Raw genomic sequence first — 24,783 nt, forward strand, 5'->3', positions numbered from 1 at the left:
GATGAAGAAAGTGAGCACAGCTGCTCCCCTCTCTGATGGACGGATGGAGAGATGCGAGCTGACACAAACAAATGAAAGACAATTCCTCGTTACTCACCTGGCATGCCTGTCAGGGTTATCAAATAGTAAGGGGGGCAAAGATGGGAGCAGAACAGAAAAGAAGGGACTGTGTTAAGTCAAGCTGGGAGGGCAAGACACGTGACAGAGCCGAGTGTTAGACATTAGCAGAGGCAGACTGTTCCTGTGTGCGACAGTGCTTTAATGAGAGTAGGAAAAAGAAAAAGCCGGTCGCAGTGAAAGAAAAAAAAAATCAAATCTTCGGGGATGTTCAAAGGTGGAAAGGAAGATGTGGGTGAGAGCAGGAATAATGCAGGGGTGTGAGCCTGCGGTGAAATTTAATGAGTCCAGAGAAGCTGAACAAGAGCGGGCAAAGGAGAGTGCTGTCCCCTCCACTGACATGAGGATTCAGTTCACGTCATTCAAATATGAAAGCAAACACAGAGAAAAGCGAAAATTTGCAAAGGATAGAAAAAAATTCAAATAAGATTCAAATATCTGTGATCAGTAGCACTGGATAAGGCCTCACAAGGACCTTATAGCAGATCAGTTTGCAAATGAACAAGAGTAAAATAAAGTGGAAGAGTACAAGAAACAAAAATAGCAGCTTTAAAATAAAGTTTGCGTGCTTATGGTTACGTGAACTCACCTATCATCTGGGCAATCGTCTTCTCATACTCAGCTACAATTCTCCTATGGATGAGAAGTTGCAAATCTTCAGTATATGTCACATAAAAAGTAAAAAAAGAAGACTCTCCTCACATCGAATACCAAGAAATCTATTTTTTGCAAAAATTTCCATCTCTCCCTCTGACATGTGCAGCCCTGCACCACCCGCCTGTTGTTCGAACCCTTCCAGCTAACACCTGTAAGCTACTTATCGCGGTCCAGTTTTACAGTAAATGCGCCGTATTTAGAGGAAATGGAGAATTTGCTTTGAATTAGCTCCAAAATTTACTGCACAACTTTTCAAAATCAAATTGAATTTCTGTTGTTTGAAGTGTCTCGACACAACTAGTAGAAAAGCAACAGGACCCAGTACGAAGCTTCGTCTTTTTAAAAGCAAGTTTCCAGAGGTAAGAGGATAGATTAGCCATGCCTTCCCCTTAGCCTCTTAGCCTCTCCTTATCCAAAGCCTAATCATTCAAATGAAGTAAGCTCCGACTTATCCACACTAACTGAGCAGCAGACAGCTGACACCCGCCACCTGCTGACACACAGTAAAGTTTCTTTACTGTACATCTTTCCCAAAACCCCAATTGGAAGCCATGAATTTAACCTAGACTGATCATCATGAAACAAGTGTAGCTACTGCTAGTTACGAGCTCAGTTAGTTGAGCATAACCTAGGATATTTTCTCACATATAACTTTTTAACAGTAAAACCTCTACATTTACATTTACACCTCTACTCCTTGCTAACAGGACGAGGTGTTGATTTTTTTTAAATGGCTATCCAGTCTCCCATTAATCATTGCCTTGTCTGACACCTTAAGCGAGATAAACCACTTGAGATATTCAGCAGTTGATAATGGGCGGAGTCCGAAACACAGCTAGGTGTTAGATTCATGCTTCAGCGTCTGCGTGTGGGACCCTGGTGTATGAAAGCGATAACAACCCAAGGTGTCTCTTCTTACCTCATCTCCACCACTTCCTGTCGACTGTCTTCATACTTCCTCTGCCACTCCAGCACTTCTTTCTCCTTTGTCACAATCTGAGGATGGAGACAAAATCATTTCATTAAATGTGAGATGCAGACTTAAAGGAACAAACAATGACTTACGGAGGAACAAGAAATATTTTCAGGGCACCTCCTCTCGTGCAATTCCCAAAGAGTGGTCCAGTTCTCTGGGCAAGTGGGGACTCTCCCCTTCGATGTAGCTGGCCGTGGTCCTGGAGTACAGCGAGTTCTTGGACACGCCACTCTCTAGTGAAGATGACACGTCTCTGTGCTGCTTCCGGAGAGCAAAGGAGAGGAGAGAAAGGAACGCAAGCATAACCTGTTACCAACGAGGCTGTGGCAACCGCGGGACACCCTCGCCCTCAGGGTCACTCGCACATTCTGGACTGAACCAAACTGCTAGGCAGCCTCAAACTATATCAAAATGTGCCACACAGCAAAAACAATACAAAATGAGGCAAGCCAGGGATGTTCTTGAAGACTTGGTCAGCCGCTACATGATTGGATGAAACAGTCTTCATTGCCACAGTATTAGCCGTGTTATTGGCTGATGCTGGCCCCAGCCGAGCAGTCCTGGTCAACTGCTTATTGAAATAGCTTGAATGTGATTGGGTCCAAGCAAAACAGAGGGGAAGGTGGGCAGCAGCTGATAGTATACAGGAGAGGGAGGTTAGGGGGTGGGGTGGGGGGTTGGGGGGCAGATTGGGCAGCAAGGGATAGATATGTTAGTCTAATGTTAAAGCATGTTAGAGCATAGTTAACAGGTCTTACCCGTTGTTCCTAGAATAACAGGATTTAACTCTTTTTTTTTTTTACAGCTACAGAGACTGTAATGTGATGAGGGCTAAGGTGAATCAGAAAATCTTCAGGGTTAATCATTAGAAAGAGTCAGACTTTAGATCTACAGTATAGACACTACAAACCCAAATGCATCTCCAAGTGTCCGTTGCAACCTATGACAAAATAAATAAAAGCCTCCTCACTTTATCATATTAAAATACAGTTGTTCTAGTACCACGTTTGGTTCCCTGAAAACTCTGAAAAGGATTTAGCTATCCTTGGTAGATAGGGATTACAGGAGGATTTGATGATGGGGGGTCACAGGAGACACGGAGAGGTCTACCACTACTTTGGAAAGAGTTTAGCGTTTGGTCCGGCTGTACAGCTAATTGCATTACTTCTCTGGACAGAAACGGTCAAGTAACAATAAACATCAGTCAGATACTGATTAGGTTTTTATCTACCAATACAGAAAGGTTCAGGTTCAGAGACTTTAAGGAAACAAATCAAACCTGTGGTTCTTTGGTAAAGCTGCAGCAAGAATCCGCTAACAAAAAGCCCCTTTTAGTAAATCATCCTGAATCACATGTTAAATAAAGAGCTTTTTTCATTTAGTAGTACTTCAGGCAAATGTCACAGACTTTTCAGGATTCAGATTTTTAACGATAACCTGCTTTGTATTTGTTTTGCGAGGAAAGACTCACGTTTATAAAACCTCAACGATGCACCTGAAATACCATGAACTAAACACTCAAAATGTTCACTGTTGTTTAACTACTGAAGTGAGAACCAGGTTTCAAGTTGGAGATGAGTTACCATGGTAACCCAACCTCATCTGAGATGCACAAAGTAATGACTAAAAAATAGAAAAAGGAAAATAAACTGGATTGTTTAATTTCTGCTGCCTTACTCATCACTGAGCAATGTCTGTTATGTTGTGAGATATGTTTTCTGCTGGCACACTCTAATAATCCTCCAGAAATAGTCTGCACGTCAGGTACTACACAGGTAATGCAGAGATGTGTGGGACTGGCTAAAAAACACACACATGATTTCAGCATAATAAATAACACATTAGTACGCAATTCCAGACACAGACAAGGTGAGCACACTGAAATCTAACCTCTCTTTACACGAAATGCCTTAATTGTAGATTTAATACTAACAAAAAAGAGCCAAAAACACAAGTTGAAGCCACATCCCCCAAAGACAGAGAGGACTGATTATTAGATGCACAAAGGCTACAACAGACATAATACATAGCTGTAACTGCACAAAACAGCTCACAAAGAGCTTTTGGTAGGCAGCAAATTAATGGACTCTCTGTAATTTATGGATCTATTAGACTAGACGATCTAGTGGAGTCTGCAAGAATTTGGATGACAGTTTTGGCTTCACAGTCCAGTACTAGGAGGCTAAAGTGCTGAATTTCAGCTTTAATTGGAGTGCAATTACCTTCAAACTCTATGAATAATAGCGTTTATTGCCCTTATCTTGGTTTTACAAAAAAGTAAGCTATAATTCTTAACCAGTGTAGACATGAACACCTTTAATCACCTTTAAAGCTTATATTCAGGACATTAATCTGGTCTGCTGGCATACTGAGCCATTAAAAACTATGTGTTTATGATGAAGTACTTGGACTGCGCTATGGGTGGACGTGAACACATCACAGGGGGAACTATGTTGCTCTTACTTTGAGTAAGGGTGAACCGTTGATATTCCACCGCCGAGTACTGGGTTTCTTGAGACGAGACTGTAAAATGCGTGGGACAACAGCATGAGACATGGAAGGAAAGACGTAGGTGGGAAGTGCGTGCCCTGCTCCAACTCTTGCAAGAGTTTAAGTTCAGCACCTGCCTCAGAATTTGGACCAGCAAATTCCCAGGTACTACTTACCCTGCCTAACGCTGTTTTGTTAGTACTGTTAGTCAAATAGATGGACCAAATCACAAAACAAGAATGTGACCTGGGATTTGGGGAGGTGATCATGAAACGTCAACAGATCTGCACCGTAATATGTAACTCCTCAGCTGCCGAGTCTAATGTGAGACATTCCCAGTCACATTCATGCTGACGTAAGTTTCTCATGAAACAGGCAACATGCATGTTGCCCAACATGCATCACAAAGGCAAGGGACTAAGACACAGCACTTGGTTCCTAAGGCTTAATGGAGCTCGCTGGTAGTCAGGGTGGGAGCTGGGACGCATCAAGCCATGTTAGAGTCCAATGTGGGGAACGCGGAAGGTGGCGGGACTGTGGATGCAGCTGCACAGCCACCATGTTGATAAGGCCATGGATTCACAGTCACACTCAAAATGGTGTGTTTAAGGGGAGGGAGAGGCAGGCTGAGACACACTCATGCACACACACACACACACACCCACACACACACACGCACGCACACACAGTCACGCAAATGTGCATTTCACACACACCTGCGTTTCGCTAATCTCTCATTCAAGATGCATCTTTTGCTCTTGCAAACACACTTGTTCACCCACACACACACACTTGCATACAGCAGGTGCAGGCTGACTCAGCGCAGTACCTGGGGGGTTACAGTGGAGAGGGAGGGGCACTGAGAGATGTTTTTGGCTACCTGCAGAGCCTCTATCCTCAGGGCAGCAAGCACCAGCTCCTCCTTGGCCGCACACATTGGGAGGGCCGAATTTCAGTGGTAAGGGAGGAGAGGTTGCAGCCCAAGAATGACAGAGTAAGAGGGAAACACATGAAATTTGAGTTGATCTGCCATCTACATTTTATGCACCAGTAATCTATTTTACCCAGCAAGCTAAAAAAAAAAACTGCAACTTATGGAGGAGGAGGAGGAAAAAATGGGAAAATGAAAAGGCAGGATGTAACACAGTGACACAACGGGGAATAATGTTTTGTACAAAAACACACACAGAGACAAATATCAAGGCCCAAATATGGGTCGGCAAATTTATCAAGTAGGGTCTTCTGTGGTTTCTCAACACACCTGCAGTTTTTGGGCGAATGCTGTGGGGTTGGTCTCAGCCAGGTCAGGCTCCAGGTACTGCAGGGGGTCGTCACACTCAGACAGCCTGTCTAACAGGGGCATGGCCAGGGCTGGCGCAAGTGCCTCCACGGGGCCCTGGCTAGGGGGCTTCAAGGGCGCCAGGAGGAGTAGGCAGAAGGGGAGGGAGGGGGGGGCAGGGGGACAGCATGGCAAAGCAAGCGCTGAGATTTTTTTTTGAGTGGCAGCATTGGGAGGTGGTTTGCTGAATCTGAGCTGGGAACCTAGTGTGACTGACTGGCTTTTCATTATCAGTGACAAGGATTTAATAAGAATCCCTGTGACTGATAGTTTTCACTTTGGAGGGCTGAGTCACAGCCTATGACAAAGCATTTACAGCGTGGCACTGTCTCCCCCTTGTGACTAAACAATAGCATGGTGCAAATGCTCCGAAATCAAAAAACATGACAGTTTCCCCTTAAATGGTAATGACTAGACATGAGTGTAAATTACATCTATGCACAACAAATTAACTGTAATTAAATGTCCACAAAGGCACTTGACTTACCTGCTCCTCCATCTCGGTGCTCTGTGTTCGACTGAGCACCTCGCTTTCTCTCTTCCTGCCCTTGTCTGCAGCAGAGCCCTCGGGGCCAGGCCGGGAGCTGAGCACGGGTGTCTTCATACCTGCTGTAATCTGGGCCTCCATCTCTTCAAAACTCCTGCACAGAATGAGAAAAACCCAACAGGAGATGAGGCGGGGAAAGGCACGGCATGTAATGCATCGCAGATGATGGACGGCGGCATTAATGAAAACATTGCTGAAGAAGCTGAAACGAATGCATTATACATTATTTGTGGTGTACACTTAGCACACACGAGACTAAGAAAGGGACTTAAAAATGCAGTGTAAAACTCACGTAGTATACGTTAACAAAACCATTATGTAATACAGCAAAGAAACAAAGTTGCAAGCGTAACAAGTAAACTATTTTACCCTGTGCAGGGGGAGCTGGGTTCAGATCCATGCGCACATGTATTTTTGGTTAAGTTGTCAGATACTGAGTCCAACTTCAAGTACAAAGATGGCTTCTTTGCAGACGGAGGCTAAAAGACACACAAGGTTAAAAAAAAAGAACGAAGACTATCTACTTTTAAAGGCTAAGATATCATATAGCACACAAACAATGTAAAATAAATGCTATAAATACTAAAAGTAGTGACTATAAGACAAGCTCAAATACAATCTCTCTGTAATATTAAATACTTACTGGGGAAGAGGAGCCAATCTTCTCCATGTACTCAATTTCATAGTCTTGTACTGAGAGGGAAAGGCAAAACAAAGCATTAGATACAGTAAACAAAATGAAGAGACGCATCAGTGGTGTGCTGAGCTCTGGTTTGACGAGTTCAGAGAACGAAGCAGGGCTGTTTGTTTTCCCATCTCTGACCCAGATGGGGTGAACCAGATAGCCTCTGGGAAGCGTTGGCTCTTGCGTAAAGTCAGAGGGTAGTACAGAATTGGGCCAGCAGACTTATATCGCTGCCACAAGAAAAATCTATAACACAGCAGTATGAATAAAAGGTAAAGTTTCTGATTCATATACAGTATGTAAGGGTTTATCCAGACACAAGCTCTGAATTACCGAGAGTTACAGAGAGTCAGACAGTTATGCCTCACCTGGAGTCTCCTTAGGAAGACTGTTCTCATTAACAAAGGATGTAAGGTCGCACGGTTGAGGAAAGTCTTGCTGGTCAGAGTTTAAATCTCCATCCATGTCGTGCAGGGCTGCCCACTTATGACTGGTGGAGGAGGCTAGTTTCTCCTCATCTGTGGCATGGTCATCCTGCTGGTGAAGGGAGGAAGGTTCATCTGCGGGTATAAGATCCTGCGACACGAAAAAAGGCGACAGAGAGTGATGACAGATGAAAGAGGGAGAAATGCACATAGATAAAGCGGGAGAGCCAAGCGAGATTGCATATCAGATACATACCTGTGATGGGTCAGATAAGGGTGATTTCTTTGGCGACCTCTTCACTCTGAAAGTATTACTGAGGGGATATAAAAAGATCCACCGTCAAACTCTAGAGTCAATCATTATCTGTATTTAATTCTGCATTTGCTGCACATTTATATAGCATTTGTGTAGTCGTAGATGCTAAAATATGAGCTAGTTGGAAAGACTGGATTTTGCATAAAATCATCATTGCAAAAAACAATCATTTGCATAGTTCATTTCCACATGTGCAACAGTGCTGCTTACTGTGTGTGGCTGAAATGGACTGAACAGTGAAATGCTTCTGAAGAGGGCTGAATCTATAGTTAGTAACTGGACAGTGAAGAGTAATGGAAAATTAATATTATGTTATGAGCAGCTTGGTTATCCAAGTTTAGTGACCATGATGATGAGGTAAACAATACTGTAGCTTAATTATTAGAACTTTGCAACAACCTTTAGAAGGAATTATCCAATTTTACACTTACTGACACTGTAAACACATACAGTCACGTGCAAAAACAAGTTTTCACACGGCTCTATGCCGTTTTCTTTTTTCTCTGACTTTATCAGTCTCTCACATTGTTGTGGAGGAATTTTGACCAACTTTTCTTTACAGTGCTGCTTCAGTGCTCTCACTTGCTCATGATCGGTTAATCAGGTGCATTAGCAGCACCTGGCTACTACTTACCCCCTTAATTCCTATCAAAGCAGTAATGATGTACTTAGTTTTTCACAGGACTGCATAGACCCTGTTGTTTTTATGCTCAGTGTTTAATGTGTAATGCATGCCTGAATTAATAAAAGGGTTATGTATCCCTGTAAAAATATATTAAATAGCAGTAGTATCAGATATGTGGCCTGAGCCAAATTTGCTGTAATTCACATGTAATAAAACATACTGTTGACATTGTACATGTTTTTTATGATATCTGGGTCCTTCATTAAATATTATCACTAAGTTGTAGTTCACTGCATTAAAAGAAAGGTAGCTTCTTACTGGTCCAGCCTGTTTCAAACTGTATGTGGCACACGCTGATACACTGTAGCTTTCGTTCTTTCATCAATAGCAAACAATGAACACCAGAGGGGGCACCAGCACCTCCTTTGTTAAACACTTACAGCTGGATACAGATGAACAAAATTATTGCAGATACTTCAGTGTAAAAAAGGAAAGCAAAAAAACAAAAAAACAAAAGAGTTTTTCACCACTATCCATCCATAAGTCAATAGAAATATAGCATTAATTTACTAACTGGATCTTCTATTGGAGGGATTATGGGTGATTTAAACTGGCATGGATACTCCAGTTAAAATGGGTACGTTTCAAAGAGTTTCAGTGATTTAATAGCGAGCGCAAATGATTTTGATGTTTCTGTTAATAGGGACAACAGGGCAACATGCTGGTTCAAAGAGGGCCAGATTGAATTAGAGGGCAAAAGGGTGGATGGCTGTGTTGTCCCTGTACTTACAAAAAACAACATAGAGAAGACACACCCCTGGACTTCCTGTGACATATGAGAATACACAGACACAGGTGACAGACAGACAGACAGACAGAGGACACTGGCAAAACTGGCTAGAGAACCACATACAAACACAGACTAACCTAAAACCCTCACAGACTGATGCAGACTTTTCTGTGAATAGACAATCCTCTGGTAATACAGAGTGAACTTACGATTTGATGGGAGTTTTCTTCTTCTTGGCAGGTTTGTTCTGGTTCTGGTCCTCTAATTCCCCGAGGTTGTCATTGTCATTGTCATTTTCATTATCATTGTCATTGGATGACAGTTCAAATGAGGCAGAAGTCTTAGGAGGGGAATTGGCCAACTTGTTGGAGGTTTTGAAAGGGTCTATGGAGTCATCAAAGTCATAAGGCGGCCTGGATAGTTTGGGGGAGTTGGTGATACTTTTCCTTGAAGAAAATGGATTCAAGTTTGGATCTTCGTACTTGTCGAGTTCAAAGGTGTAAGATGCTTTAGTTGCCGGGATTTCATCCTCGTTGCTGTTGTGAGTTGCCGGAGGAATGTTGTCCAGCTGCTCTGTCTGTGCTGGAGGCGCCTTTTTCAGCCCAAGCTTTGGTTTCCTCAGAGGCATCTTGGCACCTGACTTCTTGCCTAGCTTCTTAGGTGGAGGAGAGGCCTGATGTGATGCCTCACCACTCTCCTCGGAGTAGTCAAACTCCAGTCTTAGTGACTGACGCTTGGGTATAATGGGCTGCTCCTCAGGATTCGTGATTGGCTCTCTAATAGGAGCGGGTGGACTGGGGTGATGTGGTTCCTCAGGTGGGATGGGGGGACTCTCTAGAGGGGTGGAAATGGGGGCACACACAGGCTCCTTACGACCCAAAACAGGGGAATTGGCAATTTTACTACCTCCGGTCTTAAAGGGGTTGATGTTCTCAAAATTGTCTGGATCCCATTTGTAGGAGCCACCCGGAGGGATGGGGGATTCTTCTTTGTCTGCTTGACTTTCAGGGAGGGGTATCTCCTCCTGGCATAAAGGTAAGGCAGGAACAATAAGGCTCTCCTCTTGGGTGGTATGATTGGTCTCCTCTGGCAGGGGAGGAGGAGTCTCAACACGGGTCTTTCTGGCTTTTCGCTGCGTTCCTCCAGGACTCGGTGTTGCAGAGCCTCCCTCTGTTTCCTCCTGAGCCTGGAGAGGGCTGGCTGTTAGAGGTTTCACCCGCTTCTTAATTTCTGGGGTGCTGCTGGATGAGTCTGGCCTTGGGCTCTCTGGGTTAGAGTTCTGTCTGAGAAGAGGCTTTTTCTTTACAGACCCAGGACGACCTTTCTTGGGCCTGCGGAGTGTCCCTGGGGCACTCTCAGTCCCTACACTGAAAGACTCGGAGTGTGGACGGAAACCTCCTGAAGCTGATCCATCCAACAGAGCAGAACTATCTAGTTCTCCTCCCTGGAGGCTCAGAGAACGGGTTAGAGTGTGAGTCGTTGATTCTGCAGCAAAAAAGTCAATGTTATATGTACCACTGGCAGCGATGGGCTTGTTTTCATCAAAGGTATTTGACGCAGAATGGCATGGTAGTTCAGCTGCAGTGAAGTCAGATGTAGGATCAGTGATTGAGGTGTCTTCTACTGCAAAAGGAGATTGAAAGATGTGGAACATAAGACAAAGATTTCTAGAGTCTGACTAATCCAACCATTAAGTCGAACAAAACATGTTTTTTTTTCTTGCTTGTTTTTTTTTTCGAATCAGTGAAAAATACCAAAGATACAGTTAGACAGGCATGAAATCATATTTTTGCAAGGTGATTGCCAAAGAATAAAGTACAGTGAAGACCCAATCATTTTATGGGGAGGCGTTTTAGCCTTTTCTTGATAATCTTGTCAAAATTGATGGGATTTATGAATACAGAAAAATATGGTCAGATTTTGATCCACCACACAGTACCATCTGGTAAGCATCTGAATGGCAACAGATTCATTTTTCAGCACGAAAGCTTTGCTAAGAGAGTTCAGGCTGTGTTGAAAAATCAAGATGGTCATACCAAATATTGACTAAGCTCAGTAGAATTGTAAAAACTTTATTTATTCCCATCTGTATTTGCACATATTTTAATAAACTGCTGCACCTATTTCCTGCTTTTCTGAAAAATATAAAGAAATGAGGGGTGGCTCCAAAGTTTTGCACAGTACTGTAGATTATGGTAGAATTTAACTGCTCTGTGAGTGTCTTTGTGTGACACTTTAAACTGTAGAGATGGATGTGTTATAAATAACTCAATGAATGTCTCAACTGGACAAAAAGGCATGAAAAAAACCCACATTAAAGTGAGAATAAAGTGTCCCCAGAGCTGTAGCTCTGAGCGCTGTAGGCTGACACGGCAAAAAAAAAAAGGTAGATTTAAATTACAACTTCATTCCACTAGGTGGTGTAACAATCCATCCAGGAACAACACTTTTTCAATAGTGAAACAGCTTAAATCGGTAGAAAACTAAGCAAAGATCATGAAATAATTGTCCTGCTGTACCTTTCTCGTCAGATGTTGTTTGCTTTATCTGAGGCTCAGCTGGAGAAACAGCCTTCACTGGAGTTGTAGATTCAGGGGTCTCAAAAGCGCCATCAGAGTCTGAGCTCCTACAATAAAAGATGAGGAAACATTAAGTGAAAGGTGCTGTGAAGCCGATACCCACTGGACTATAACGACCCGTATCAGGCTCATTAACATAAATATCCATCCATCTCAAGAAAAAAGTGAAAGATAATATCATCACGAAGGACAGAATTATTTTCCAGTCGTGCAGCTCTAATGTTATTCTTTATGTCACGGTATGTTGGAGGTATTTTTAATCAGAGGCTACACATTTTATTACACGCTTGCAGTACATCATGTGGGAATGTCAGTAAGAGTATTTCCTGTAATGTGTGATGGTTTAAAAAAAATTTAAAAAGCTCCAGGCTATGATGTGTTTATGTTTTCACTTCTAGGTGCTCCAATGAGAATGCTGAATCTGCAGTGAGGTGACAGATAACGACACGCCTGAGACTAAGCATTACCTTACATAGCACACACCAAGACTCAAATATACCAGAAAGCCTCAAGAGCCTTGATGAGATATGACAGCTATAAAATACAGGAAATACACAGGAAATACGGAAACACCTGAATTAAAACAATGAGAAATTAAAGCTTTCTGCGTGCAAATAAAGTCAGTACATCTTATCATTCTCAGCAAAACACACTCAAGTACACAAGTGGCAGTGAAGCTGGAAACATAGCTTGGCTACCCAGCTTAATGCTATGCTGATCAATGGATTATCTGACGGTATATGATTCCGGTCCCCCATCCTGTCTCACCTCTGTCTGACCGGTTCCCCGGCAGCCCTGATCATGCTGTCATGACGTGAGCCCCAGGAGAGACGGCGAAGGAGCCCCAGAGCCGGATCAGCGTCTGGGCTGTTCCCGTCTCCTGCCCCACCCAGCAGAGTGTCCCAGCCCCATCGAGCCCACTGCAGTGGAGACAGAGCCTGCCACGCACTCACTGCCATGGTTGCTGGTGGGCTGCACCTCTCCGCACCACAGAGCTACTGCCTGACACACAGGTAGGAGCCCACAGATAGGATCCTGGATGCAGCCTTCCCTCTGCCTTGTCTTCTTCTCTCTGTCGTCTAGTATCCGGATCTCTTTGTCTCTAATCTACAGTCCTTTCATGCTGCTCTTCTTTGTCATCTGTAGCCATATCAGTTTGTCTCCACTCCTGTTCAGTAGGAAATGCTGTCTCCCAATCTAAATGCGACCGCCTGCAGAAGCCCACCTCCAGCACTACACTATATTCTCTCTCGCTCTCTCTCCCTCTCTCACTCCTCCATCCCTCTACCCCTGCCTCCTTTTTTCCTGAAAATCTTTGCTATATCCACACTGCACAGGTCTAAAACACACCAGCCAGTTAAACCTCATTGTCTTGGATTGTATATTATACTGTACTGCAATAACACCATTTCAACTGGCATGTAATATATGTTGCAGCACCCTTTAATCTTTTTCTATTCATACTGTCCATTCCTGCCTGAATTCAACAAATTTTGCTTTTCTTCAAGCAAAGACATACAGAGATTTCCCCCCCAGGCAAATTCCAAAGCTTTCAATGGCTCAAATAAATGTGTACTATGAATGAGAAGGGCACATGGGACACCACTTAAGCCTTCAATGTGGTCAATAATAGAAACCAAGCAAGCTAGCAGTAATGTAGCATTACATTACAGCAACAGCAGAGATTTAAACTAACAGTATCGCATGCATCTAAAACATGAATGTTAATACACCAACAGCATATCAAATATTAGGGGGGCGTAATTAATACTTGTTTTTTTATCTTAACTCTGCAAAGGTGCTGTGATGCCAGATGAGACAGCACATGGTCTAGATGTGAGACAGAGCTGTAATCTCTGTGAGGGCCTAGTGTGTCCCAGCAGGATAAGACGGGTATGCCTACAAATCCATCTGGATCAGTCACTAGTAACTGCTTTGTACATTCAGGTGGTCAGGCAGGCAGTGACACAGACAGCTTCAAGGACAAGGACCCACTTACAGGGGGTAATATGCAAAGAGCAAATAAGCTTACAGACCACCGATCTAGGTTTACTGTACAAAATAGAGCCACTCAGTTAATTCATCGATAAAAAAGAAATTTAGCCGCCTAGTTAATGTTTTTAAATTTAAAAAAAAAATCAACTCTCAAAAGCTTCTACTTCCCAGATGTATGCAAATAAAGCAAAAAGGCAATAACAAAGTAATTAGGGCTCATTTCAGAGCTCTGTTTATGTCCTTGTGGATAGCATTTTTCATGCAACTGCAAACACAGTGTTGCTATGGTAACTAGAGGTTGCTCGCGCCATATGTTCCACGAATACGGAAGAAGAAAAGCTGTCTGGATCCACGCTGTTGAAAATACACACACAACCTAAAAAGGCCCCCACAGCTGACTGAGTGAAGTATATTATGATACGTGAAATGCTATAAATGCACACTGTAGATCTACACAGAGGTACGAAGCTGTTGCATCAGCATCCTTTTGTTCAAAGCTCATTAAGAAAAACATGATCACTTTCTATTTATTTTTGCGCTATTATTTAATCCAGTAAATGTCCTTATTGGCCATCATTATTCTAATTTATTCCATTGGCATCTATTCGATCAAACACTGGCAGAAATTATATAATTAAATGTGGATATCATGGAAATTAATAAGATGAATAATAATCACCGGGGAATGCCGACTGTGTTAATGCAACCACATCAGAAGCAGCTCCTGTGCTACATAGCAGCTGATGAAACGTAGAAAGAAGATGAGCAGGGTGTGGGAGAGCAGTCGGGGTATGGGGACGAGCGGAGACAAAGAGAGCAGCAGTTAATAGCAGCCTCTCGCAGGCTGAGATGACTGCCTGGAGACAGAAACTCTGCAGCGTGAGGCAGGAAGATGCTGCTTTTCAGACAGCCAGCTGTGTCGCTGCTTCCAACCGAATCCAACGCAGTATGTCTAAACAGCTTTCAGAGCGCTGGAGGGAGAGCCGCCGGGAGAAATGGGAGGCAGGGTTAAAAGCGACACAAAAACAGAATCTGGCTCAAAAGAATAAATTTTAAATTGTAAATTGAGATGAGCAATCGTCCGTTTTTGCAAAAAGAGTAAATCTGGCATCGTCACTAAAGAGAGAAATAAGGAGACGTGGAATGAGATGGGGGGAAAAGAAGAAGGGAGGGAGGACTAGAGGCAGGCTGATGGTCTCCAAGCTGCTGTTTGATTAGCTTTAAAGGATTAGCTGCTGCACACTCCCTCCATCGAATCTTGACTGTCATACACCCCCAAAGCTAAACCTCTACAATTCATTACATCTTTGTTTTCTGCTCCTGATCCAGCGATTTTTTTTTCCACTCTCAGCTCTGCACGGGTTTCAGCATCGGGCAGATTTGTGATTTGCTTTTAGCATTATGGCCAACAAAGAACCTACTCCCCCCCCAACAAAAAGGGAAAGAACAGCGTAAAGTAGCAGTAGCAATAATCTTTAACTTAATCTGTTGGATGCTTCATAGCAATTATGAGTGACAAACTAATTATCACCAAAGAAAATAGATAATGAAAAAGGCGCAACTTTTACAAAGTGTCTTTTCTAATAAGGTAACGCTGTGTTTTGATCTATACTAGGAACAGAGAAGGAAGAGGAAAATATGGCATCATAATGAAATATAGAGGCATACTATGCCTGTCCTAGTTTAACTACAGAGGCCAACAGAGGGAGCTCCGACACATTTATCCTACTGATGAATGAGTCTGAATATGAAATATTGCATCATAGCCATTGTACGCTACAACCTATTTTCATTTTACAAAAGCACGTGCACAGTTTCTAGGATGGGATTAACAGGCAGCAGCCTACAGAGGATTTACAGTGGAAAAAAAACACAAATAACTATAACATCTGCAGTTGATTACTGAACCTGCACTATCAAAATAATCTCTCAAACAGCAGATGGTTTGAAGTTTTCATCTCCATCAAGGCTGACGTCAACTCTGATCAGCGATCACCTGTAATCTGGGGTCATTTGTCCAAAGTCTCAGAACAAGGAAGCCATTAAGATAGAATGTCAGGCTAAGATAATCTTTATGAGTAATACCGCACTTAGCCTAATCTGACCAATGACTGTAAGCAGATGGCACATTAAAAGGCAACAGGCCAGGCTGACGCCAGTAAAGCAGGCGATCGGCAAGTAGGGGGCTGCAACATCTCTCTCCATTTGGATTATGAGATCAGATGCTTGGTTCGTTCTCCTACCTTGGAAAGCAAAGGTAGGCGAGAGACAATGCCCCAGTCCTCATTCAGTTTAATTCAATTTTATTTACATAGCAGCAAATCACAAAAACTGTCACCTCTAGATGATTTATACTGTAAGGTAAAGACACTACAGTAATAAACAGAAAACCCCCAAAATCAGACGGCACCCTATGAGCAAGTACTTGGTGACAGTGGAAAGAAAAAACTTTTAATAGGAAGAAACCTCCAGCAGAACCAGGCTCAGGAAGAAGCAGCCATCTGGTATAACCAGTTAAGGATGAAGGGAGAAACACAGGACATGAGAACCAGAGATTAATAATAACTAATGATTAAAGAGCTTGGACTCTTGTTTTACGTTTTAAAATAAAATGAGACTGAAAAGAACTAAAAGTCAGTAATTTGGTCTTTTTTCTTACACTCCGATTAGTAACATATAATGTTTTGATGTGTGAAAGCTTCTTATTAGTGCCTTAAACAGTGTTCCACAACTGATGGAGTAAAGTAGAAGTCGTACAATTAATGGTTGGGACAGCTCTGCAGTTGTGAATATTAATACAAAAGTATCCAGTCCTCCGAGGCCTAGACTTTGTAGGACTTTAAGATGAAAAATGACTTTATTATGCCATTAATCTTTAATTTCTACAGCACACAAACACCAGCGTTCATCCATTTCCCTGATCTCTCTCCTCTGTTGCTCCCCCGGGCGCAGTAGTGTGTCTGAGTTATAAATAAAACAAAGCAAAGTGGAGCACTCTTGCTCCGTCTCGCTCCCTCTAACTCCCTTTCTCTCATCCACTGATATTCCCGTGGTAACTCCCTCCCACCCCACGCATGCAGCCACACACACATGCAGCGTGTTCTATTTCAACACAGTCACCACGTCCCACTCCCAGCGCGTCAGACGCGTCCTCCTTCCCAGAGAACGAAACATCACCCCACCAGCTTCCCAGCAGTACTTGCTGCACTGTATTCTGGCTCCGCTGGGCCAGGTCTCATCCGTGCTGTAGTCGCAGGCAAAACGATGTGCATTTGCATGCACACGTGCTCCGACTTCCTCATCCTTGTTGACATCACAATAGCAAACAACAAAACAATACTGGCATCCTCAGCTGGCTACACTGGAGCGTTACAGGCTGGAAAGTAGAATGCATAGGGAAGAGCTAATAGGCTGAAGTGGGAAGGTTTCAAAAACAACAACAACAGAGGAGGGAAACAAAAAAGTGAGCCACAGGGATTGTCTTCAGCCTTCATGTCTCAGCCATATCGGTGACATAACCAACAATCAGCCCTGTATGCACCTATAGTCACAAGTGACGGCACACTGAGCATTCGTGTGGCATGAAAGACTAAGGCAAAGCCATGAATTCATAGAAAACAAACACACCACATGTCAGTACATCTCAGTTCTCAATGAATCTATGATGTTGTTCTCCTTGTTAATGGGTTTGATCACACCTCTGAACACCTTCAGACGCCACACTGAGCAGCGATGCAGGAGTTAAAGTTAAGTTCACTCACATGTGTTCTTGAGAGGGACAGGGACTCTGTCCTTGCTCCATGGACTCGTTGGCTCCCATCCTCAACTAGCTCAGCACCCCTGCCCCCCCCTGCCTCTTCCTGTTCTCCGGCCACCCTCCACATCCACCTGCTACCCCCAAAACCCCTTCCTCCTTTTGATGGTGATCCTTGCAGAGCAGGCGGGCAGGCAGCCTGTATCGGAGGCTGGCTGAGCGTACAGTGCTGCAGTGCAGAGGATGAGCGAGCTTCTTGCATCAGGAGCAAAACACGGGATGATTAAGGGCTCCTCACTTTATGCACATCATCCCCGATCCTCTACACCTCTACAGACGGGGAATGTTCCTGCTTCACATCTGGCGTTAAAATAAGCTACAGGAGGGAACAAAATATCCAAGAGCAGGATGTAAAAGAGGGCACGAACCAAAACAAAAAGGATGTAAGTGTAATCCCGTTTTCATGCAAGTCTCTCAGAGGTGCCTCTTGTCTCTTTGGTTGCTGATATCGCTGAGCGGTGTTGCTGCTCTCGCTGCCTCCTCCCCCCTCTTTCCTTCACTCTCTCCCCTGACACCAGCCTCCTGTGCCTTTAAAAAGACAAGCAGCTTTTCTTTTTTTTTTTCATCTGCTACTGCAACTATGGGGTAGCCAAACAATAGCCGTTTCTCCCCCCAAATCCAGTCTGATTAAGAGACGCTTTCCCCTTCACTCTGTTCGTCCCTCACTCCCGCATTACCAGCACCTTGCAAATTTGCCTCTCTCCTGCCAGGGTCCCTCTGACTCGTGCAATGAGCTGCATAGTGAAAATGTCATTTTTGTGCCTCCTTTTCACACAATGGAAGCTTCCAGCACTCGGCTTAGCCAACCAGAGTGATGCACGGGGTAAACAATAGACTCTGAGAAACTATGCGTGAGTGTGAATGTGTGTTATTCAACTTCAGCTCCACTATAGTCTTCCCTTGAAGACAGTCGAACAGTGGCTCTATGAAAAAAACCACAAATTATAAAAACAAAGAAAAAAAAATTTTTTTAATGCATTTCTGTGTGCCATACAAAGAATGTTCAGTGCCCTGGAAATAAGAGTAGAAACAATATATTTCCTACTGACTGTCAATGAGCAATAGGAAAGAGAGGCACTGGAAATATGAGAAGAATAAATCCATTGTAGACTCATGGGAAAGTGAGGAATTGAGGACTCACTACAATAACATGAGCCCGAGGGACTGGTCGTCACAGTGAGTTGCTGTATCGAGGTATCAGGTATCTTATCTTTGCCTGGGAGGACAAAAAAAACACAATGAAATGGGGAATCTCCAATTCCGCCCCCAAAACCTAACACAGCATTTGAAAGGGGGAAGTGTTTGCATGTAAACATGGGAGTCCATTAACCCTGATTTTCACAAAGAATATTGATGTGATCTGAGACTCTGATGGGCATGACAATCGATATTCCACGACCCGAGGGGACAAGCAAACTCAAAACCCACAACTCACAACACAGACCCCTTCTAAAAAATATTGATCACCCAGTATTGCCCCAAGATTGGCTGCTTTGGAAGGGGGGCAACACGAAAGTGGGTGGAGACTGGGTGTGCTGGGTGGGAGCATGTATAGACAAGTCTCCCCATCTGGCATTATGTGGAACCTTCACTAGGTCTTTTATTGCACTTAGAATAATATGTGATGTTTCATCTGAAGAGTGGAGAGGCTTTACACAAAGACAGAAGCATGGTGAACATGGTCAACATACAAGGTAAAACCAAAAAAAGAGGAAAGAGCCTAGCACATCTGGAAAATGGAAACTAATCTCTGTGCAGAGAAATTAGGTAGAAAAAACAAAAGAAGATGTTATTTCTATTCTTTTTCTACTCCTTTTGAGACTTCAGCACATACAAGTTCTAGATGATTCCATGTACAGGCTGTAGTATCTAGGGCAGTGCTGTTTGTGGAGTACATGTTCCTGTCATATTGAATGTCTGACATAAACATCCACCTTTTGCCGCAGCTTTAAGGGCCTGGCCTTAAACTTGAGCTTCGACTGCACGCTGAAAAAAATGAAAAAATAAAAAATTCAGCAGACTCAGGCACTGGAAGATATAGCTCTGGCAGAGTTATCTGAAAAATTCATAACGCCACTCAAGAAGAATCGGGGTCATCACAATCCATATATACATATATATATATATATATATATATATATATATATATATATATATATATATATATATATATATATATATGTATACAATATACATATATTTATATATTTGGCAGCAAAAAGCCCTGTTGAAGTCCTTTCGAAATGGACTTTAGGTGTATTTAAAATCCACAACACACAGCTTTGTCTGCATTAAATATGAATAGCAGAATGCAGGACATGTTGGAAAATAATCATTTAAGGCACAACTAGAATTTTATGATGTAGAAAGCTTCATTATGAAAGGAACTTCAGTGTAGCGGGTCCACATTCAGAGCAAGTAAAGTTTCAAAGTTAAAAAACAAACAAAAGCAATTATATATCGAATAATGTGGCACCAAAAAAAAAAACTTCATAAGAGACCACAAAAATTCAGAAAATTATAGATACCCCTCAGCAGTGAGCTATAGAACGATCCATGGCTCTGTCAGCAGTAGGGGTCTTTTTGCTTCCATGGCCCACTTTTGCCCTTTGAGGGAAGGGTCACTGCAAATCAAAGCTGTACTGAGAGTTCACTTCCTGATTGGAGTGTTCACCTCCGGGTCACAACGCTCCCATCCACGGGGCACGAGGGGTCACCGACAAATATGTTACCAGTGACAAAGCTGTGGCAATAATCGAAAATGGGACACTAACTCCGCATTTGTTCATGTTTGTAGTGTAACTCCTAAGTACAGGGAGACTGGAATAGCTATGCTTTCGTTCCATTAAATAAAGCAGTTCTAGGATACATCTTACAGGAATCTTGACTTTAGATGACGACACATGCTCCTCCTGCCTTGGAGCTGCTGACTGAGCAGAGTAGTCTCAAGCTTTAATTCTTATATGCCAAGAAAAACCTGCATTCCTCCCATTAATCACTTGTGGGACTGACTCCTCGAGTTGGCACTTACAGTACACTCCTCCACCACACCTTGAGATTCAGTGGGATAGGGTTAGAGTAAGTGGAGCACCTCAAAATGAAAAAGAAGCTGTTAAATTGGAGCTGAGATAGCCATCAGTCTAGTATCCTGATTACAGTCATGTGGTCGCGTAAAATAGCGGCGAGAACACATTTGCCACAAACACATTTCAAAGAAGAGCGTGAGTTGTTTAAATCCTATAATCTTGCTTTGTCCATATTCTGAAATACATGAATTGCCAATTAATGTAACGGCACGGGAGGAGCTTTTTTTAGGGCTTTTGCCAGAATCCCGTCAGCTGTCAGGAACTTACTTCACACAAAAAAGCATGTCTCTAAGATGTGTGGGAGTCTTTAACAGATTAATTATTCAGAATATTTATTTTGGCTCTGTTGCATTCATCTCAAAGTGATATAATTATTACTCATGAAAATCAATGAGTCATTTATGAAAAAAGGACAAAATATACATTTGTTTTTGTTTTTTGACATATTGGCATTTTCATTACCTCATAGTAATGTCAAATTAATGTCTAGGAGCAGAGAGGGTGTGGCACATGCACTCCAATACTATAATAATCTGTGTTTAAGAGGTGTTTTTGCAGTGCACATAACTCAAAACGCAATCTACAGATTAAATGTATATATACAGCCGCACTGGCACTGTTGCTGTGCGTGCAGATAAATGAGAAACTCAAGCATCCAATCAGAATATTCAGTCAATGTTACCGCACTGGTGCTCCACTCCTCTCCAGTTCTATCTAGCAGGCCTCTCAGATATAAATAATGTAGCATCAATATGCTCGCCTTGCATTCTCAAAATCAACTCTTAGTGAGGGGTATGCTCACAAAGCTGAACAGTCACACAGTTTACATCTGCCACAACCAAATGTGCAGAAAACAGGTTTGGTCATTTGCTCTAATTGAGCACATGTGCATAATCTTGCACAGGAGAGCTGAGGTGTATTCATGTGTGCTCCAGGTTACTGCAGCATCCAGACGGCAGAGTGCAGACACAGTCTGGCAACACAACATGAAGACTGGACTCTGCAAACCCTCTGCTGGTGGTAAATGACACTGCAACAGGCAAAGTGGCTGAGTCATTCCTTCTAATACAATAAAGTCTATGATACAGTTGCAAAGGCCAAAAGCGGCTGCAGGGGAATGTTTAAATGAATAAACTATACTTGAAACAATAAAATAATAATCACAGTGTCAAGTAATTCAGTGAGAAAAATAATGTTTCTTAAGTTGAAACAGCCAGTTAAAGGTCAAGATATGTGCTATACCACATTAAGTGACTACTTGGTCAGACTGCACTGCAATAGTAAAAACTGCAGAATGTTTAAGCATCAATAGGTACATTTTGTCTTGGGGTTTCTGCTATTTTCACCATTAACAAGCCACAATTATACAGTATGCATTTGGCTTTCCATGACCACTAAGTTCACATTTTGCAAATCTTATTTTCTTTGAGTCCATGTGGTGGACATGCATAGCAATGGTATACTGTAATTTTGTCAGTGGTGTAATAGACTGGGGTTGTGGTTCTTTATATAGAAAATGTCAACAATGCTGTGTATCATTTATCTATATATGGTCAGCACTGTCAGGATATATATGTCACAATTTTTCATATAGGAATAAATCAATATTTAAGCAAACACACCTAATGCTTTCTTGCAGACAATTAGATATGACTTCATAGTAAATATGAAGCAGGAGCTTGTAGCTAGTTAGCTTAACTTAGCCCAAAGACACAAAATATAACCCAGTTCTCCCCAATCACAAGAAAAAACAACACATTTTATCTTTTTTTTCTTGGTTTGCAGAAAGTATAATAGTGTCTTTTTTGATGTGCGTCTACTTCTCACTGGAAAAAAGTGTGCAGCCACCAAAGACATATTCAAGCACACAAAGATATATGAAGACAGATTTTTATATTTGGACAGGTAGCTTCTTTCCCCCATCTCGCGTCTTTATGCTAAAGTAACAAAACCACCTGCCTGCTGTTTACTTGAACAGATGTCTCTATACAATCAGCTAGAAACTAAATAAGAATATTAACCACAATGCTAAAATAGTCCTTTAGCTTTGAATATTTGAACAGCATAGATGATTGATTTTGACTAGTTTTCTGTTTAGTACCTCTAAGAATCAAGACTTGTTAATCAAGTGTGCCAGATGTCAGTTTAATGCTGTAATTTGACCTGAACCTAATGACAGTTAACAGGATAAGGAGAAGACTACTTTTTGTGAAGCACGCTAAAGAGACAAGTGTCAGCAAATCTACGTCAAGGACTGAATGAGAACACACAGTCACATCACCTTTTTACAAGTGCCAAAAAGATGAAGAGATTCAGGAGCAGCCACATGTTCATACCTTAAAGGGACATGGCAGGGTGCAGAAGCAGGGTAAACATCCTCACAGGGGTCAGCAGAAGATGCAGGAGGGGAGGCAGGGGCTGGGTGAGGAGGACAGGGGGACGCAGGCGGGGTTGGTAGGGCTTCAAGTGTGTGACCCTCTGGAAGTGTGGGGACGGAGGTAGGGAACTCTGCGGTGTCTCGGAAGTGAGTAGGAAGGAGGTGGTGATCGGAGGGTAGTGGTTGAGGAGAGGCGGGGGCCAGGTGACCACTCTCTACTTTGTCACTGAAGGAGGGCCTGCATGGGAGGGAACACAAAACATCAACAAACAGACCAAAACATGAAAGCCAAGTTTGGAAATTCGGAGTTCCCACTCAGTTTTTCTCCAAATTCCCATCCAAATGGCCCATGAAGTAAACTCACCACAGAGCAGAGTAAATGTAAGGAGGATCGCTCTGTTCTGTGCCATCACTTAAACCTAGCAGCGACTTGAAAAACAGAAGACTCGCTCCAACCATCCTAAGAACGTTTTGTCACCTCTCTCATCGCTCCCCTTACACGATAGTCCATGCTTGCCCTACGGAGAAGTAACCCATTTGAGGGAGTGCGGCTCTGTCATCATCGGCCACCTGGTGGAGTGGATTTGGCACTGATCCAGGCCCTGCTTATCAGGAGTGGTAGGCTCTTCTAATCTGACAGGCAAGGCGATGGACGCCCTTGCAGCTGTTCCCCACTTGGGGCATGCCTCCTGTTTAGTGCTAAAAATATCCCAGTAGTCGCTTCTGGAAAATAGAGCTTCACAATGCCTCCATAAAGTAAAGCACATGTATCGTGTGCTTACGCTCAACCATCTGCTGAGCTGCACTTTTTAAATGCCCCTGCCAGCTCGTGTCAGACTGAAACAGAGCTCAGTTATTCGCCCTCTCTCTGCAGCAAAGCCTGAACTTAATAACATTTAATGAGGGTGTGTGCTTTTCTTAAGGGCGCAGCAAGTTACAGGTTACATTTAACAGTGTGGTTATTATCATTCCACTACAAAGCAGGGAATTTTCTAATTGATGCAATCATGCATACATGATTTTTAATGTTCTCTGGGTTCAGATCAGATTTTTTTCTGTTTTTAATTTGGTCCCATTCCTCTTTTTTTTTTTACCCACAATTAGAAACTTACACCAGAAGGCCAAAGCTATACATGTGCCAGCATCTGCGGCCAACTTGGCACATGCAGTTTGAAAATAGAAGCATAGAAATGTCATAAAGCTCACTGCTGCCTCCGAAGTTGGACAAAAGCGGTCCTGGGGGGTATTTTCTGACTCGCTGCCTTCTAATGTAGCTAATATCAGCTGACCCGCTCAGGTTAACAGCTGGAGATTTCCAGCCGGGTTCTGCCTCCAGATCCAACGTGCATGAAGTAACAGAGGCTTCTCGTTCCAGAGTGGGATGAACAAATTAGATGGAGCACATGTGCTCATTTACAGCCAGACATCAAACAGCTTAGTTCTACTGTTGGCATTAACACCTGGAGTCTGCTCAATACAGAGTTTACTGTAAGTAATTCAGCTGTGCGCATTACTCAAAGGCACCTCACGGGCAGTTCAAAGAGAGCACAGATATGACAATTCTCAGAAAAAAGCACCGACCCTCTAACGCCCATGCTCATGACTTTGCCAAATACAGCATTCAAGCCAAACACACGCACACAAGTTAAAAGCAACCAACAAGAAATAACAAGACACAAAGTCCAGAGAGTGTGTTTAATGAGTGTTTATAAGGATGACTGTTTAAGAACACACGAATGCGCGTTTCATAATCATTAGCCAATGCTGAGCTTAAAGTATTATTAAGCAGGCATGAAAGTGGGGTTTTTTTTACTCCACTTGTGCTGGCACAGGCAAATGAACCTACTATTACCATGGCAACACATCTATTTACAGTACAATGTGGGTTATAGGACATCCTACCTCTGTTTTGAGAAATATCCCACATTCTGGGCTAAAGAGTCACAGCTGTTTTCCTGCGTTCCT

The 24,783-nt window shown here is 42.9% G+C and overlaps 1 protein-coding gene across 1 annotated transcript in view; it reads right to left on the reverse strand.

The window, feature by feature from the left end:
- Positions 1–24,783, reverse strand: part of tacc2 (transforming, acidic coiled-coil containing protein 2) — a 46,058-nt gene that overhangs the window by 2,804 nt on the left and 18,471 nt on the right. The window contains exons 8-22 of the mRNA XM_087850288.1: positions 22,778–23,056; positions 11,487–11,593; positions 9,177–10,590; positions 7,493–7,550; positions 7,180–7,387; positions 6,770–6,819; positions 6,496–6,605; positions 6,067–6,220; positions 5,502–5,648; positions 5,070–5,162; positions 4,214–4,273; positions 2,661–2,690; positions 1,868–2,008; positions 1,694–1,770; positions 707–750 (exon numbers count right to left, since the gene is read on the reverse strand). Of these exons, the coding sequence (XP_087706414.1) occupies positions 707–750; positions 1,694–1,770; positions 1,868–2,008; positions 2,661–2,690; positions 4,214–4,273; positions 5,070–5,162; positions 5,502–5,648; positions 6,067–6,220; positions 6,496–6,605; positions 6,770–6,819; positions 7,180–7,387; positions 7,493–7,550; positions 9,177–10,590; positions 11,487–11,593; positions 22,778–23,056 (2,972 nt within the window). The remainder of the gene's footprint in view (positions 1–706; positions 751–1,693; positions 1,771–1,867; positions 2,009–2,660; positions 2,691–4,213; positions 4,274–5,069; positions 5,163–5,501; positions 5,649–6,066; positions 6,221–6,495; positions 6,606–6,769; positions 6,820–7,179; positions 7,388–7,492; positions 7,551–9,176; positions 10,591–11,486; positions 11,594–22,777; positions 23,057–24,783) is intronic.

This window comes from Neolamprologus brichardi, chromosome 13 (assembly GCF_056152115.1).
Source record: "Neolamprologus brichardi isolate AB-2024 chromosome 13, ASM5615211v1, whole genome shotgun sequence".
Lineage (NCBI taxonomy): Eukaryota > Metazoa > Chordata > Actinopteri > Cichliformes > Cichlidae > Neolamprologus > Neolamprologus brichardi.